The sequence below is a fragment of the Oncorhynchus mykiss genome, chromosome 17, assembly GCF_013265735.2.
Source record: "Oncorhynchus mykiss isolate Arlee chromosome 17, USDA_OmykA_1.1, whole genome shotgun sequence".
Lineage (NCBI taxonomy): Eukaryota > Metazoa > Chordata > Actinopteri > Salmoniformes > Salmonidae > Oncorhynchus > Oncorhynchus mykiss.
This window is the reverse complement of record NC_048581.1, coordinates 36,051,227-36,065,555: the sequence shown is the minus strand read 5'-3', so window position 1 is coordinate 36,065,555 and position 14,329 is coordinate 36,051,227. Positions and strand designations below refer to the sequence as shown.

Sequence of the window (14,329 nt, the reverse complement as noted above, 5' to 3'; positions counted from 1 at the left end):
TGAAAAAGTGCTGAGGAGAGTTTACTCAATGATAATAAGTAATGCAAATAATGCTTTCGGGCAATTTACCGTAATAGTTACCAAACTTTGCAACTGCACAGTGTTTACTGTAAATAAATTTTTGTAGAATGCTCTGTATAAATTGTTAAAAGTAGTCCTTGTGCATAGAGTTGTATGGTTTGTTATACTTTGAAATCAATGGGGTTTTTTTTGGTATACATTTTAAGGTGAAAAATGGTTACCCTTTCACATCATTTAATTCACTACTTATTGATTTTCCAGTGTTGTTAAAGGAACCAAAATGCGTAATACCTCCATTTGATCCATTCCAGTTGATCTCCTCCGTTTAACTACCATCCCCACTGTGAGATAATTTGTCGTTCTGAACCTTACTTTAGGAGTTCTACCAATATTACAAGACCCAAAGTGGAAACAGAATTAGTGATGAGGAGAACAAGCTGGATCTACTCAAGAAAGGTAAAACGACAGCCATTTCTGTTTCTTAGATTTGTGAAAATATTAAATGTAGAAATAAGACAAAGACTCGAAATTGAGCTCGGGTGCATCCTGTTTCCTTTGATCATCATTGAGATGTTTCTACAACTTGATTGAAGTGCACCTGTGGTACATTAAATTGATTGGGCATGATTTGGAAAGGCACACACCTGTCTATATAAGGTCTCATTGTTGACAGTGCATGTCAGAGCAAAAACCAAGCCATGAGCTCAAAGGAATTGTTCGTAGAGCTCCGAGACAGGATTGTGTCGAGCCACAGATCTGAAGAAGGGTGCAAAAACATTACTTGCACTCTTTGATGATCCCCAAGAACACAGTAGCCTCCATCATTCTTAAGTGGAAGAAATCTGGAGCCACTAAGACTTGTCCTAGAGCTGGCGCCCGGCCAAACTGAGCAAACAGGAGAGAAGGGCCTTGGTCAGGGAGGTGGCCAAGAATGCAATGGTCAGTCTGACAGAGCTCCAGAGTTCCTCTGTGGAGATGGGAGAACCTTCCAGATAGACAGCCATCTCTGCAGCACTCCACCAATCAGGCCTTTATGGTAGAGTGCCCAGACGGAAACCAGTCCTCAGTAAAAGGCACATGACAGCCCGCTTGAAGTTTGCCAAAAGGCACCTGAAGGACTCTCAGACCATGAGAAACAAGATTCTCTGGTCTGATGAAACCAAGATTGAACTCTTTGGCCAGAATGCCAAGCCTCACATCTGGAGGAAACCTAGCACCATCCCTACGGTGAAACATGGTGGTGGCAGCATCATGCTTTGAGGATGTTTTTCAACGGCAGGGACTGGGAGACTAGTCAGGACCAGGGGAAAGATGAACTGAACAAAGTACAGAGAGCTCCTTGATGATAACCTGATCCAGATCGCTCAGGACCTCAGACTGGGGTGAAGGTTCACCTTCCAACAGGACAACGCCCCTAAGCACACAGCCAAGACAACACAGAGGTGGCTTCAGGACAAGTCTTTGAATGTCCTTAAATGGCCCAGCCAGAGCCCGGAATTGAACATCTCTGGACATACCTGAAAATAGCTGTGCAGCAATGCTCCCCATCCAACCTGACAGAGCTTGAGAGCATCTGCAGAGATGAATGGGAGAAACTCCCCAAAAACAGGAGTGCCAAGCAGGGTCTGAATACTTACAGTATGTAAATGTCAAATTTCAGTTTCTTATGTTTTATAAATTAGCAACATTTTCTAAAAATAGTTTTTGCTTTGCAATGTGGAGTATTGTGTATAGATTGATGAGAGAAAAAAAACAGTTCAATCATTTTTAGAAAAAGGCTTGTAATGTAACAAAATGTGGAAAAAGTCAAGGCTCTGAATACTTTCAATAAAGTATGTTAAAACGTACCTCTTGAATTGTTCTGACGTAGCCTAGTAGAATTGTTCTGACGTAGCCTACTAGAAGCTAGTAGCCTAATCAAGGATGCATCATGCAATATTTCAACACTACAATTGTGAAAGACCAAGTGGAACAAAAGTAACCTTGAATTTGGAGGTTTAAAATATCCCTCTGGTGGCCAAGACCTATTTTCAGAAATTATATTGTTTGGTGGACATAAAGTCTAAGATCTTTGATAGGCTGATGTGGATTTTGTTAGAGGAAATAATCACCGGACAGGACAGTTGGTCAGGTTAGGGCTAAATGTGCCAGGCTATCTTATGGGAACAGCTATCAATACATGTAGCATTGGATCACATTGCAACTGGCTGATGCACATTTTGAGACAAAGCAAAAAAATGTACTTAGAAAAAGTTTCATGTTTGCAAGTACGGCCCCAATCATGCTGTACTCCTGTTTGTTTTATTGTAAACAAACACTCTATAGCCTCAAAACATGGTTAAAACTGTAATGTTAATATCATGGATGGTCAGTCCTTGCATCCATAGCTCTGTCTGAATTTGAAAGTGATTATATTTCTCCAGCCCCATCCCTCAGCTGTTTGCTGAAACAGTGGAGGGGGTCTCTGCTTTGCTATTGTTTGAACTGCAGATTGCCCCTTTAATGGATTGCCTTGTTCCTTATCCCCTCAGAAAATGCAGCAGAGACTAAACCTGTTTTCAAAAAAGGAGAAGAGGAGCAAAACGTGTCCATGTTGACCATCTTCAAGAAGGTAAATTAAGGGCTGGATTCAATCTATATTGTTGAAGTTCAACTTTATTGAATGATTGAAATGTAAAGGCAATGTTCCAGCATTAAATAGTACCCGCAAAACACCAGTCTCAACGTCAAAAGTAAAGAGGCGACTCCGGGATGCTGGCCTTCTAGGCAGAGTTACAAAGAAAAGCCATATCTCAGACTAGCCAATAAAAATAAAACGTCAGCAAAAGAACACAGACACATGGACAGAGAAACTCTGCCTAGAAGGCCAGTTTTATTGCTTCTTTAATCAGCAATGTTTCATTGGAACACAGGAGTGATGGTTGCTGATAATGGGCTTCTGTACACCTATGTAGATATTACATAAAAAAATATGCAGTTTGCAGCTACAATAGTCATTTACAACATTAACAATGTCTACATTGAATTTCTGATCAATTTGATGTTATTTTAATGGACGAAAAGTGTCTTTATTATATATATTTTATTTAAAGTCTTTATTCATATAAATAATCAGATTTATTGAATTCTCCATGTGGTCTACAGTGCATTCGGAGAGTATTCAGACCCCTTGACTTTTTCCACATTTTGTTATGTTACAGCCTTATTCTAAAATTGATTAGATTGTTTTTTTCAATCAACACAATACCCAATATTGACAAAACAAAAACAGGTTTTTAGAACTTTTCGCAAATGTAGAAAAAATATAATATCACATTTACATAAGTATTCAGACCCTTAACTAGGTACTTTGTTGAAGCACCTTTGGCAGTGATTACAGCCTTGAGTCTAATTGGGAATAACGCTACAAGCTTAACACACCTGTATTTGGGGAGTTTCTACCATTCTTCTCTGCAGATCCTCTCAAGCTCTGTCGGGTTGGATTGAGAGTGTCGATGCACAGCTATTTTCAGGTCTCTCCAGAGATATTCGATCAGGTTCAAGTCTGGGCTCTGGCTGGGCCACTCAAGGACATTCAGAGACTTGTCCCAAGCCACTCCTGCATTGTCTTGGCTGTGTGCTTAGGGTCACTGCCCTGTTGGAAGGGGAACCTTCGCCCCAGTCTGAGGTCTGGAGCAGGGTTTCATTAAGCCACTCCTCAGTAAAAGGCACATGACAGTCCACTTGGAGTTTGCCAAAAGGCACCTAAAGGACTCTCTGACCATGAGAAACAAGATTCTCTGGTCTGATGAAACCGATCCTGACTAGTCTCCCAGTCCCTGCCGCTGAAAAGCATCCCCACAGCATGATGCTACCACCACCATGCATCACTATAGGGATGATCCCAGGTTTCTTCCAGACAGGACGTTTGGCATTCAGGCCAAAGAGTTCAATCTTGGTTTCATCAGACCAGAGAATCTTTTTTCTCCATGGTCTGAGAGTTCTTTAGGTGCTTTTTGTGAAACTCCAAGCAAGCTGTCATGTGCCTTTTACTGAAGAGTGGCTTCCTCTGGACACTCTACCATAATGGCCTGATTGGTGGAGTGCTGCAGAGATGGTTGTCCTTCTGGCATGTTCTCCCATCTCCACAGAGGAACTATGGAGCTCTTTCAGAGTGACCATCGGGTTCTTGGTTGTTGACCAAGGCCCTTCTCCCCCTATTGCTCAGTTTGGCCGGGCAGCCAGCTCTAGGAAGAGTCTTGGTGGTTCCAAACTTCTTCCATTTAAGAAAGATTGAGGCTACTGTGGGACCTTCAATGTTGCAGACTTTTTTGGCACCCTTCCCCAGATCTGTGCCTTGACACAGTTCTATCTCGGAGCTCTACGGACAATTCCTTCGACCTCATGGCTTGGTTTTTGCTCTAACATGCACTGTCAACTGTGGGACCTTATATAGACAGGTGTGTGCCTTTCCAAATCATGTCCAATTAATCGATTTTTACCACAGGTGGACCCCAATCAAGTTGTAGAAACAACTCAAGGATTATCAATGGAAACAGTATGCATCTGTTCTAAATTTTGAGTCTTATAGCAATAGATCTGAATACTTAGGTAAATAAGGTATTTCTGTTTTTTATATTTAATACATTTACAAACATTACTAAAAACCTGTTTTTGCTTCATCATTATGGTGTATTGTGTGTAGATTGCGTATTGTGTGTAGATGGCTTTTTTATTTTATTTAATCCATTTCAGAATAAGGCTGTAATGTAACAAAATGTTAACGGGTCTGAATACTTTCCAAAGGCACTGTATATATTAAAGGGAACTTATTTGAATATAACATGCTTTTAAAATTCTGTATTGGTGCACAGTTTCGACTTACAAAATCAAATTGGATTCATTTCGTGAAACGGACCAATTATTTTTTTCAATTACAGTTTGTTAAGCTCTATAGCATGTCTAATGACCAGTCACTTTCACAGCAAATGAGTTTTGCAGTTAAAAAAAATTAATTTCAATTCACTTTATGAATTGGAAAATCACGAAAACCAAGACACTCTTTATATAACTCCTTAAAATTGATTAACTTGCCATTTTTCCAAGACTACCAAAGTAGATCCATAAACCAAAGAGCACCTTCAATCACACTGTTGATGTTCTACAGGAACTAGATTCTGCAGCGGGCTGATTTTTATCTTGAGCAGATAGTCGGGGTGCCGGAACATACTTACAAATAATTTGTAGACTGCAACTTGACCACAAGAAGCCCAAACAGACATAATGTTTGACTAAAGCATAATAGTTTCAAACCTTGCTCACGATCACGTTGTGTCTCTCTATTATGCGTGGGAATAATTGGGAGCAGATTTCTTTAACAAAAATGACTTGGAGCTGATTTCCTGGTATTTTATTTGAGTCTTGTATCTCCAAAAATGAAAATTCCACACAAAATTATTATAATTGATGTATATATTTTTTCCTCAGAAAACTTGGGGGGCCAAATATACCATCGGCGAGTTGGGGAACCTTGTTCTACAGCTGATCCACATACAGCTCTCTATCTTTCTCTGGGGTTGAATTAACTGAGGGATGCAAGCACAATAGTGCTTAACAAGGGTACAGTTGAAGTCGAAAGTTTACATACACTTAGATTGGAGTCATTAAAACTTGTTTTTCAACCACTCCACAAATTTATAGTTTTGGCAAGTCGGTTAGGACATCTACTTTGTGCATGACACAAGTAATTTTTCCAACAATTGTTTACAGACAGATTATTTCACTTATAATTCACTGTATTAAAGGATGTCATGGCTTTAGAAGCTTATGATAGGCTAATTGACATCATTTGAGTCAATTGGAGGTAAAACTGTGGATGTATTTCAAGGCCTACCTTCAAACTCAGGGCCTCTTTGCTTGACATCATGGGAAAATCCTCAGACCTCAGAAAAAACATTGTAGACCTCCACAAGTCTGGTTCATCCAAACACCTGATGGTACCATGTTCATCTGTACAAACAATAGTACGCAAGTATAAACACCATGGGACCACGCAGCTGTCATACCGCTCAGAAAGGAGACGCGTTCTGTCTCCTGGAGATGAATGTAATTTGGTGCGAAAAGTGCAAATCAATCCCAGAACAACAGTAAATGACTTTGTGAAGATGCTGGAGGAAACAGGTACAAAAGTAGCTATATCCACAGTAAAACAAGTCCTATATCGACATAACATGAAAGGCCACTCAGCAAGGAAGAAGCCACTGCTCCAAAACCGGCATTAAAAAGCCAGACTACGGTTTGCAACTGCACATGGGGACCAAGATTGTAGTTTTTGGAGAAATATCCTTTGGCCTGATGAAACAAAAATAGAACTGTTTGGCCATAATGACCATCATTATGTTTGGAGGAAAAATGGGGAAGCTAGCAAGCTGAAGAACACCATACCAACTGTGAAGCACGGGGGTGGCAGCATCATGTTGTGGGGGTGCTTTGCTGCAGGAGGGTCTGGTACACTTCACAAAATAGATGGCATCATGAGGGAGGAAAATTACGTGGATATATTGAAGCAACATCTCAAGACATCAGTCAGGAAGTTAAAGCTTGGTCGCAAATGCGTCTTCCAAATTAACAATGACCCCAAGCATACTTCCAAAGTTGTGGCAAAATGGCTTAAGGACAACAAAGTCAAGGTATTGGAGTGGCCATCACAAAGCCCCGACCTCAATCCTATAGAACATTTGTGGGCAGAACTGAAAAAGTGTGTGCGAGCAAGAAGGCCTACAAATCTGACTCAGTTACACCAGCTCTGTCAGGTGGAATGGGCCAAAATTCACCCAACTTATTCTGGGAAGCTTGTGGAAGGCTACCCGAAATGTTTGACCCAAGTTAAATCATTTTAAAGGCAATGCTACCAAATAGTAATTGAGTGTACGTAAACTTCTGACCCACTGGGAATGTGATGAAAGAAATAAAAGCTTAAATAAATTATTCCCTCTACTATAATTCTGACATTTCACATTCTTAAAATAAAGTGGTGATCCTTTCTGACCTAAGATATTTACTAGGATTAAATATCAGGAATGGTGAAAAACTGAGTTTAAATGCATTTGGCTAAGGTGTATGTTAACTTCTGTCTTCAACTGTATATCTGCAGGGGAAAAGGTGTCTGTGGTGGCCTCAGCTGGTCTAATGTGCTTTCTTCTTAAGCTCTGATCCATTTACTCTAGATCTGGGTCCTGGCTCTCTCTGTGTGTTTTGCCTTCACCATCACTATCGGCACCTTCCCGGCAGTCACTGTGGATGTGAAGTCTACCATCGCTGATGGAGGCACCTGGGGTGTGTGTGGGTGTGGGTGGGTGTGGTACATGTATGCGTGTATGTATCTATGATAAGAGCACGGTTTATGAGTCCATATTAGAGTATATGACTTGTCATTTTGCCAGCATTTACAACATGATCATATTCAGTCATTCACAACCAATGAAACACAAATGAACAGACGTGGTCTCTTATTGTACATTGCTCTCTCATCTCAGAGCTGTACTTCATCCCTGTGTGTTGTTTCCTGCTCTTCAACCTCAGCGACTGGGTTGGGAGAAGCCTTACTGCTGTGTGTATGTGGGTAAGTCACCAAAACAATACACTTGTAAATAGAGTGAAAGAAATTGGTCGGTTATAACGGAAGGGCCTGAAACTAACTGATTCCTGTTCAAGTTTTTCATACTGTGAACTAAGGATTCCAGTTTACAGGTCTGGATTACATAGGACAAATAGGAGAAAATGCCCTTGAAAGATTTTGTAGAGATTTTCAAACCTGTTATAGAGCTCACCCTTGTTTGCACCCATTCAGCATCGTTCACACCCTCTTAAGCCTCATCCACGCTCATCTCAGCATTACATTTTCCTCCAGAAAGTTCTCTCTCCTTAAACTTTTGCCCACTGAGCTTTGTCGATAGCACCAGCTACATTCAGGGCAGCAATGTTTTTGAGAGCAGTAGCAACACTTTTGCAGTTGTCCATAGATGTATCGTTCCAAAAATCGGTGGTAGCAAAGATGATCTAAATAATGGGGAAGCACCCATTCTGTTATAGACAGAAGCATGTGACATAACGGACCAATAAGGACTCATCTCTCGACATGTCCAACCCCTCAATTGTTTTTCAAATGGTCCTACAGTGTAGTAGGAAGCTGTGTCCCCTGGATCCTGTAACCAGACACGGGTGTTAGGCCCGAGATGAAGTCGAGGGCCAGCAAACCTTGCCAATAAATTCTATATACCACGGCTTCAAAGCTATTATCACTTTTATACAACAGTTACCAACATATTAAAATAATTATGAACATATAATATTTTAATTACAAATTTGGTTTATTCATAGTACTTCCACGAAGATATAGTCCAGAGGTTGCTACCCATGCCCACTGGTAGTTCGTTCGATTTGCATTGTTGCCAGCTATTTCGACTGGTCATTCGTTTGAATGACATCGTTGCCAGCCCATCCGACTGGTCGTTTGTTTGATTAAAAGGTTGCTACGTCAAACAATAATATTTTCTATGGAGGCTCTTCCCCTTTGTTAGCTCGCGAACTACACAGCTAACACAATCACCTCAAACTGAAGCGGGAAAGACCGCAACTAGCTGCATTTCGTGTTGTTTGACCTGTTTTTTTGTAAATGAAAAGGAATCTCCGCACACTGAGGATCAATGCACAATTTTCACTTTAGGCTGAGTTTTCAGTCGTCAAACCTTCATCAGAGCATATAAAAACACACTGACAGAGGCCACATATAGACAATATAAACTCTCAAATAAGTCACACTTTTTCTGAGATAATTGATTACTGATGTGCATCCTGGTGTTTGTTGTACACGGGTGTTGCTCATCACATCTGATTGCAACGTTGCCTATATGTGGCCAGTCATTGTGTGTTTTTGTATCCTCCGATGAAAGTCTGACGACCCAAAGCTAAGCCTAAATACATTTAAAATTGTGCATTGATCTCGAGTGTGCTGAGATTCCTTTTCAATTCAGTTCTACTCTTCATCTCGTGCACTTCAGCAACGGTCGGGTTGTGACAGATTGTAAAAAAAAATTCTACCAGTTTTTCTATTGACATTTATTTTAATATATCCATAAAAATAATGCGGATTCATGATTTCGACTGTCTGAGAAAAGCTGTGTGTTCCGTCCCAACACATTCATTCTCTATGGGACGGTCGATATTGCATGTCAAATGAATGTTGCAAATGTCACAGTGGATGGATAGAAATAAAATGTTATTTGTCACATGCTTCATAAACAACAGGTGTAGACTAACAGTGAAATGCTTACTTACGGGTCCTTTTACAATAATACAGAGTTAAAGATAGACTTGTTTTTTTTATAAATATGTACACCAGGAATAAATAGACAGTGGATAACAATAATGAGTAAAAATAACATGGCTATATACAGGGAGTACAAGTACCAAGTTAATTGAGGTAGCTATGTACATATAGGAAGGTGTAAAGTGACTAGGCAACAGGATATATAATAGACAGAGGCAACAGAGTATGTTGTGGGTGTGAAAGTGAGTGTGTGTGTGTGGGGAGGGGGGGGGGCATATGTAGTGTATGTGTGTGTTGGGGTGTCAGTATGTGTGAGGGTGTGGGTAGAGTCCAGTGTCTGTGCATAGAGTCAGTGCAAACGTTAGTGAAAAAAGGGTCAATGCAGGTGGTCCGGGTAGCCATTTGATTAGCTATTTAGCAGTCTTGTTTAGCAGTCTTATGGCTTTGGGGTAGAAGCTGTTCAAGTTTCGGACTTGGTGCACTGGGGCCGCTTGCAGTAGCGGAGAAAACAGTCTATTGTTTGGGTGGCTGGAGTCTTTGACAATTGTTTGGCCTTCCTTTGACACCTCCTGGTATAGAGGTCCTTGTTGGCAGTGAGCTCGGCCCCAGAGATGTACTGGGCCGTACTCAGCACTCTCTGTAGCGCCTTGCAGTCGAATGCCTTGCGGTTGCCGTACCAAGCGGTGATGGAGCCAGTCAACGGTGCAGATGTAGAACTTTTTGAGGATCTGAGGATAAGAAACACAATTTAATAACAGGTGCAGACATATTTCTGAAAATGTGAGGACAATCAGTATTGTGACAAGATCAGTACAGGACCCATGGTCATTAGTATAGAAGGGGCTAGACTAACGTACTATTCATCAGTTGCTTACTGCTCCACCCCCCCACAAAAAAAAAAGAAATCCCTTGAAGATAAATATACTTGATTTTGCAAACAAAATCTGTGATGTTGAAGAATCAGAACAATAAAGGTTACCCATAAGCCTTTACTGACGTGGTAAATTTACCATCTGAGAGAAAAATACAGGTCAACACTGAACTACCCTGAATATAAATAACTACCTTATCTTGTGGTGACCGGCTTAAAACATACACAGCAGCAATGTTTTATTGAACATGCACTTGAGTGCTTTTCATTGAATGTGAATGTGGTGTGTCTGGCATCCCTCTACTTTCAGCCTGGGAAGGACAGCAAACTGGTGCCCATTCTTCTGGTGGCCCGTGTGATCTTCGTGCCGCTCTTCATGCTGTGCAATGTTCAGCCCCGCTACAACCTGCCTATCTTCTTTGAACACGACGCCTGGTTCATCGTCTTCATGATAGTCTTTGCCTTTTCCAATGGATACCTGGCCAGCCTTTGCATGTGCTTTGGGCCCAAGTAAGACCTCTTGCCTGGGCACAAACCCAAATAGATAAACTTTCAAGGTACCGGGCAACATTTTACTCTCACAATGACTCACGCTGTGAGCAAACTAACCATTTGCTATCTAAAATTTGACATAGAAGGGATTAGTAAAAATACAACATTTCTTTATTAACAGAGAAATCCCATTGAGACCTAGGCCTATTTTGAAAGTACACAAATTATACAAATTATACAAACACAACGTAATAATGACATAATATTTATAATCAATTTAAGAAAAGCAATTCACATTCCTCAACAAGGAGCAGGTAGCCTAGCGGTTAGAGCAGTAACCGAATGGTCGCTGGTTTGAATACCCGAGCCGACAAGGTCAAAAATATGTCGATATTCCTTTGAGCAAGGCACTCAACCCTTATTTGCTCCAAGGGTGCTTGCTGTATTACTATGGCTGACCCTGTAAAACAACACATATCACTCCACCCATCTGGTGTATGTGACAATAAAACATCTTACTAAATTGAACTGCCCTAGAGGTAACGGAGCACCAGGGTGCAGAGGTCTGCAGATCATTCCATACACAGGGTGCAAAATAACTGAATGCTAATTTCCCCAGTTCTGTAGAGATCAACGGGACCCTGTGATCAGGTCTGGTGACTCGTATAATTGAACAGTGAAGTATGGTACGGTGGACGTTTGTGCAAGAGGGCTATATAAACAAAAAGAGAGCAGTGTATCGATCTACGAGACGGCCAGCTTACTTTCTGCAATAGAATGCAATGATGTGTACTGAACCTGTCACCTGTAATAAAGTGAAGTGTGGTGTGGTAAACTGAATTAAATGGTTTCAGTGTAGTGGCACCTGCAGTCGTATAAATGGTGTCACTGTAGTCTAGCAATTGCAGGAAAGTTGACTGATTGATCTGCTTTCTGCTGTTCAGAAAGAGTCATTATCTATTTCTAAAGAAGAAGCCCATTTTTATTCTCAACTCATCCATATGCTTTTTAAAAGATGCATTTTTGTCAATCCAGATGCCCAGATATTTATAAGCAGGGACACGATCAATGTGGGCACCATAACCCAATTACCAGTCACCTGATCCAGATTCAGATAACTTTTTTGAATGTGTAAAGATCTATCGACAGTGTTGAACGCTTTAGACAAGTCAATGAATAGAGCAGCACACTGTTTCTTCCTATCCAAACAATTTACTCCATCATTTAAAACCAGTGATGCTGCCGAGAAGGTGCTATGCCCTGGTCTGAAGCCCGACTGATGCACATTTAGAATAGATTTTGAAGTAAAGAAAGATCTTGGCTGAGCATTAGTCAAGGATTCAAACATTTTATCTAGGCAAATAAAGTTTAGAAATAGGGGGATAATTATTAAAGTCACAATGTCTGTTAGAAGGACGAGGCATAACACACATGGTAAACGCTAAGCAATTCTGTACTACCAAGCAAAAAGGCATTAACTGCTCATAGCGTGGAACTGAGAAAAATGGCTTTCATTTCATTTTTGGAACTCCTGTCTATTTAAAATGTTATGGTTAGTTTACTCACGTTGCAAGGGTCATTACGAGAGAAAAATGTCTCCAAGGTTGACAGAAATGAGGTTGCACCAAAAATCTTACCACACCTGATCGGCTGTCATTCTCTCTCTCCACAGAAAAGTTGCTGCTCATGAAGCGGAGACAGCTGGAGCCATTATGGCCTTCTTCTTGTCCCTGGGTTTAGCTCTGGGAGCATCCCTCTCATTCCTCTTCAGAGGCCTGGTCTAAAATGGCGCCCTGTAGAGAACATGACCCCAAAACCCCAAATTGACCTATAAAACTTGCATGGTAACAAATTTAAATGTATTTGTCTCTTTTTTAAACAAACGATACTGATTCACCTCAAATCTGGTCTTCCAAAGAACGAAAGGTGGTACGCAGCTCAAGGCCAGGATTCAAACTGATAGCACTTTGTTGGCTATGCGCTATTTAAAGGTAATTTTCCGATTGTACCGACATGTACCGACATGTACCGTGAATGCGGTCTCCGTGAACACAGGAACATTACCTTTAACAGCCGGTAGTGTGAGGATTATTTTGTTTGAAAGCTACCAAACTAACTAAAACTGAATTAAGTAAAGCATTTGTGAAATTAGGCATCTACAGGTTCCTGCTATCCATGGGAGATCACATGCAATTCAGTGCTCCCCTTTTGATTCTGTAGTATTCCAATTTGAATTCTTATGAAGCCATGAATCCTTAAGAAGACATGGGGTGGCAGGGAGCCTAGTGGTTAGAGCATTGGACTAGTAACCGAAACGTTGCAAGATTGAAATGCCGAACTGGCAAGGTAAAAATCTGTAATTCTGCCCCTGAACAAGGCAGTTAACTCACTGTTCCTAAGCCCTCATTGAAAATAAGAATTTGTTCTGACTTGCCTAGTTAAATAAAGGTGATTTTTTTAAATATTTGCTCAATACAAAGCAAACACAATTTATGGCTATATACGTCATTTATTGGCAAATATATTTAATCAGTATGAGTGAAATATACAGTGTAATCAAATCAAATCAAATTTTATTTGTCACATACACATGGTTAGCAGATGTTAATGATAGTGTAGCGAAATGCTTGTGCTTCTAGTTCCGACAATGCAGTAATAACCAACGAGTAATCTAACCTAACAATTCCAAAGCTACTACCTTATACACACAAGTGTAAAGGGATAAATAATATGTACATAAAGATATATGAATGAGTGATGGTACAGAACGGCATAGGCAAGATACAGTAGATGGTATCGAGTACAGTATATACATATGAGATGAGTAATGTAGGGTATCTAAACAAAGTGGCATAGTTTAAAGTGGCTAGTGATACATGTATTACATAAAGATGCAGTGGATGATATAGAGTACAGTATATACATATACATATGAGATGAGTAATGTAGAGTATGCAAACATTATATTATATATATTAAGTAGCATTGTAGCATTGTAGCATTAATCATGAATAACACAATCCCTACAAGAAAGTGATGTGCAGTAAGATCGACTCAGCGAGATAACATTGCAACGAGCAGCACGTCAGATATTGAGATGAGCATGAATCTGCCAGTGGGAGGACCTATAGGAGGACGGGCTCATTGTAATGGCTGGAATGGAATAGATGGGAGTCAAACATGTGGTTGGATACCGTTTCATCCCGTCCTACTATAGCTCCTCTCACAGCCTTCTCTGGTATCTGTGCATGTGCATGGGGGCACATCACGCTGCCACAATGGGACCAAAACAGCTGGGGGGTCAAAACAAAATCATTTTAGCCTTGTCCATCAACACTCTTAGTTGTTGTGTAAATGTACCTGATATAGTGTTTACTTTGGGCATGCAACGTCATCTCACTGAGTCTACCTTTAGTCATGTGCCCTAACGAGCTGACAAAAACATGGACAAAGCCAAATCAGCTCCAGGCCATGGTCATTTTGACAGCCTCCATTTTTTATTTTTTATTTTATTTTTTTCTTTACCCCTTTTTCTCCCCAATTTCATGGTATCCAATTGTTGTAGTAGCTTTTTGTCTCATTGCTACAACTCCCGTACGGGCTCGGGAGAGACGAAGGTTGAATTCATGCGTCCTCCG

At 40.6% G+C, this 14,329-nt stretch overlaps 1 protein-coding gene across 3 annotated transcripts in view; it reads left to right on the top strand.

Annotated features, from left to right (window-relative positions):
* The window catches only part of LOC110493839 (equilibrative nucleoside transporter 1), a 28,612-nt gene extending 16,073 nt beyond the window's left edge, over nt 1–12,539 (top strand). For all 3 annotated transcript variants that reach the window (XM_036949806.1, XM_036949805.1, XM_036949804.1), the window contains 6 exons: nt 399–477; nt 2,553–2,632; nt 7,227–7,335; nt 7,536–7,621; nt 10,510–10,709; nt 12,364–12,539. In XM_036949806.1, coding sequence (XP_036805701.1) covers nt 399–477; nt 2,553–2,632; nt 7,227–7,335; nt 7,536–7,621; nt 10,510–10,709; nt 12,364–12,475 — 666 coding nt within the window. In that variant the 3' untranslated portion in view covers nt 12,476–12,539. The remainder of the gene's footprint in view (nt 1–398; nt 478–2,552; nt 2,633–7,226; nt 7,336–7,535; nt 7,622–10,509; nt 10,710–12,363) is intronic.
* Nucleotides 12,540–14,329: the final 1,790 nt, after the last annotated feature.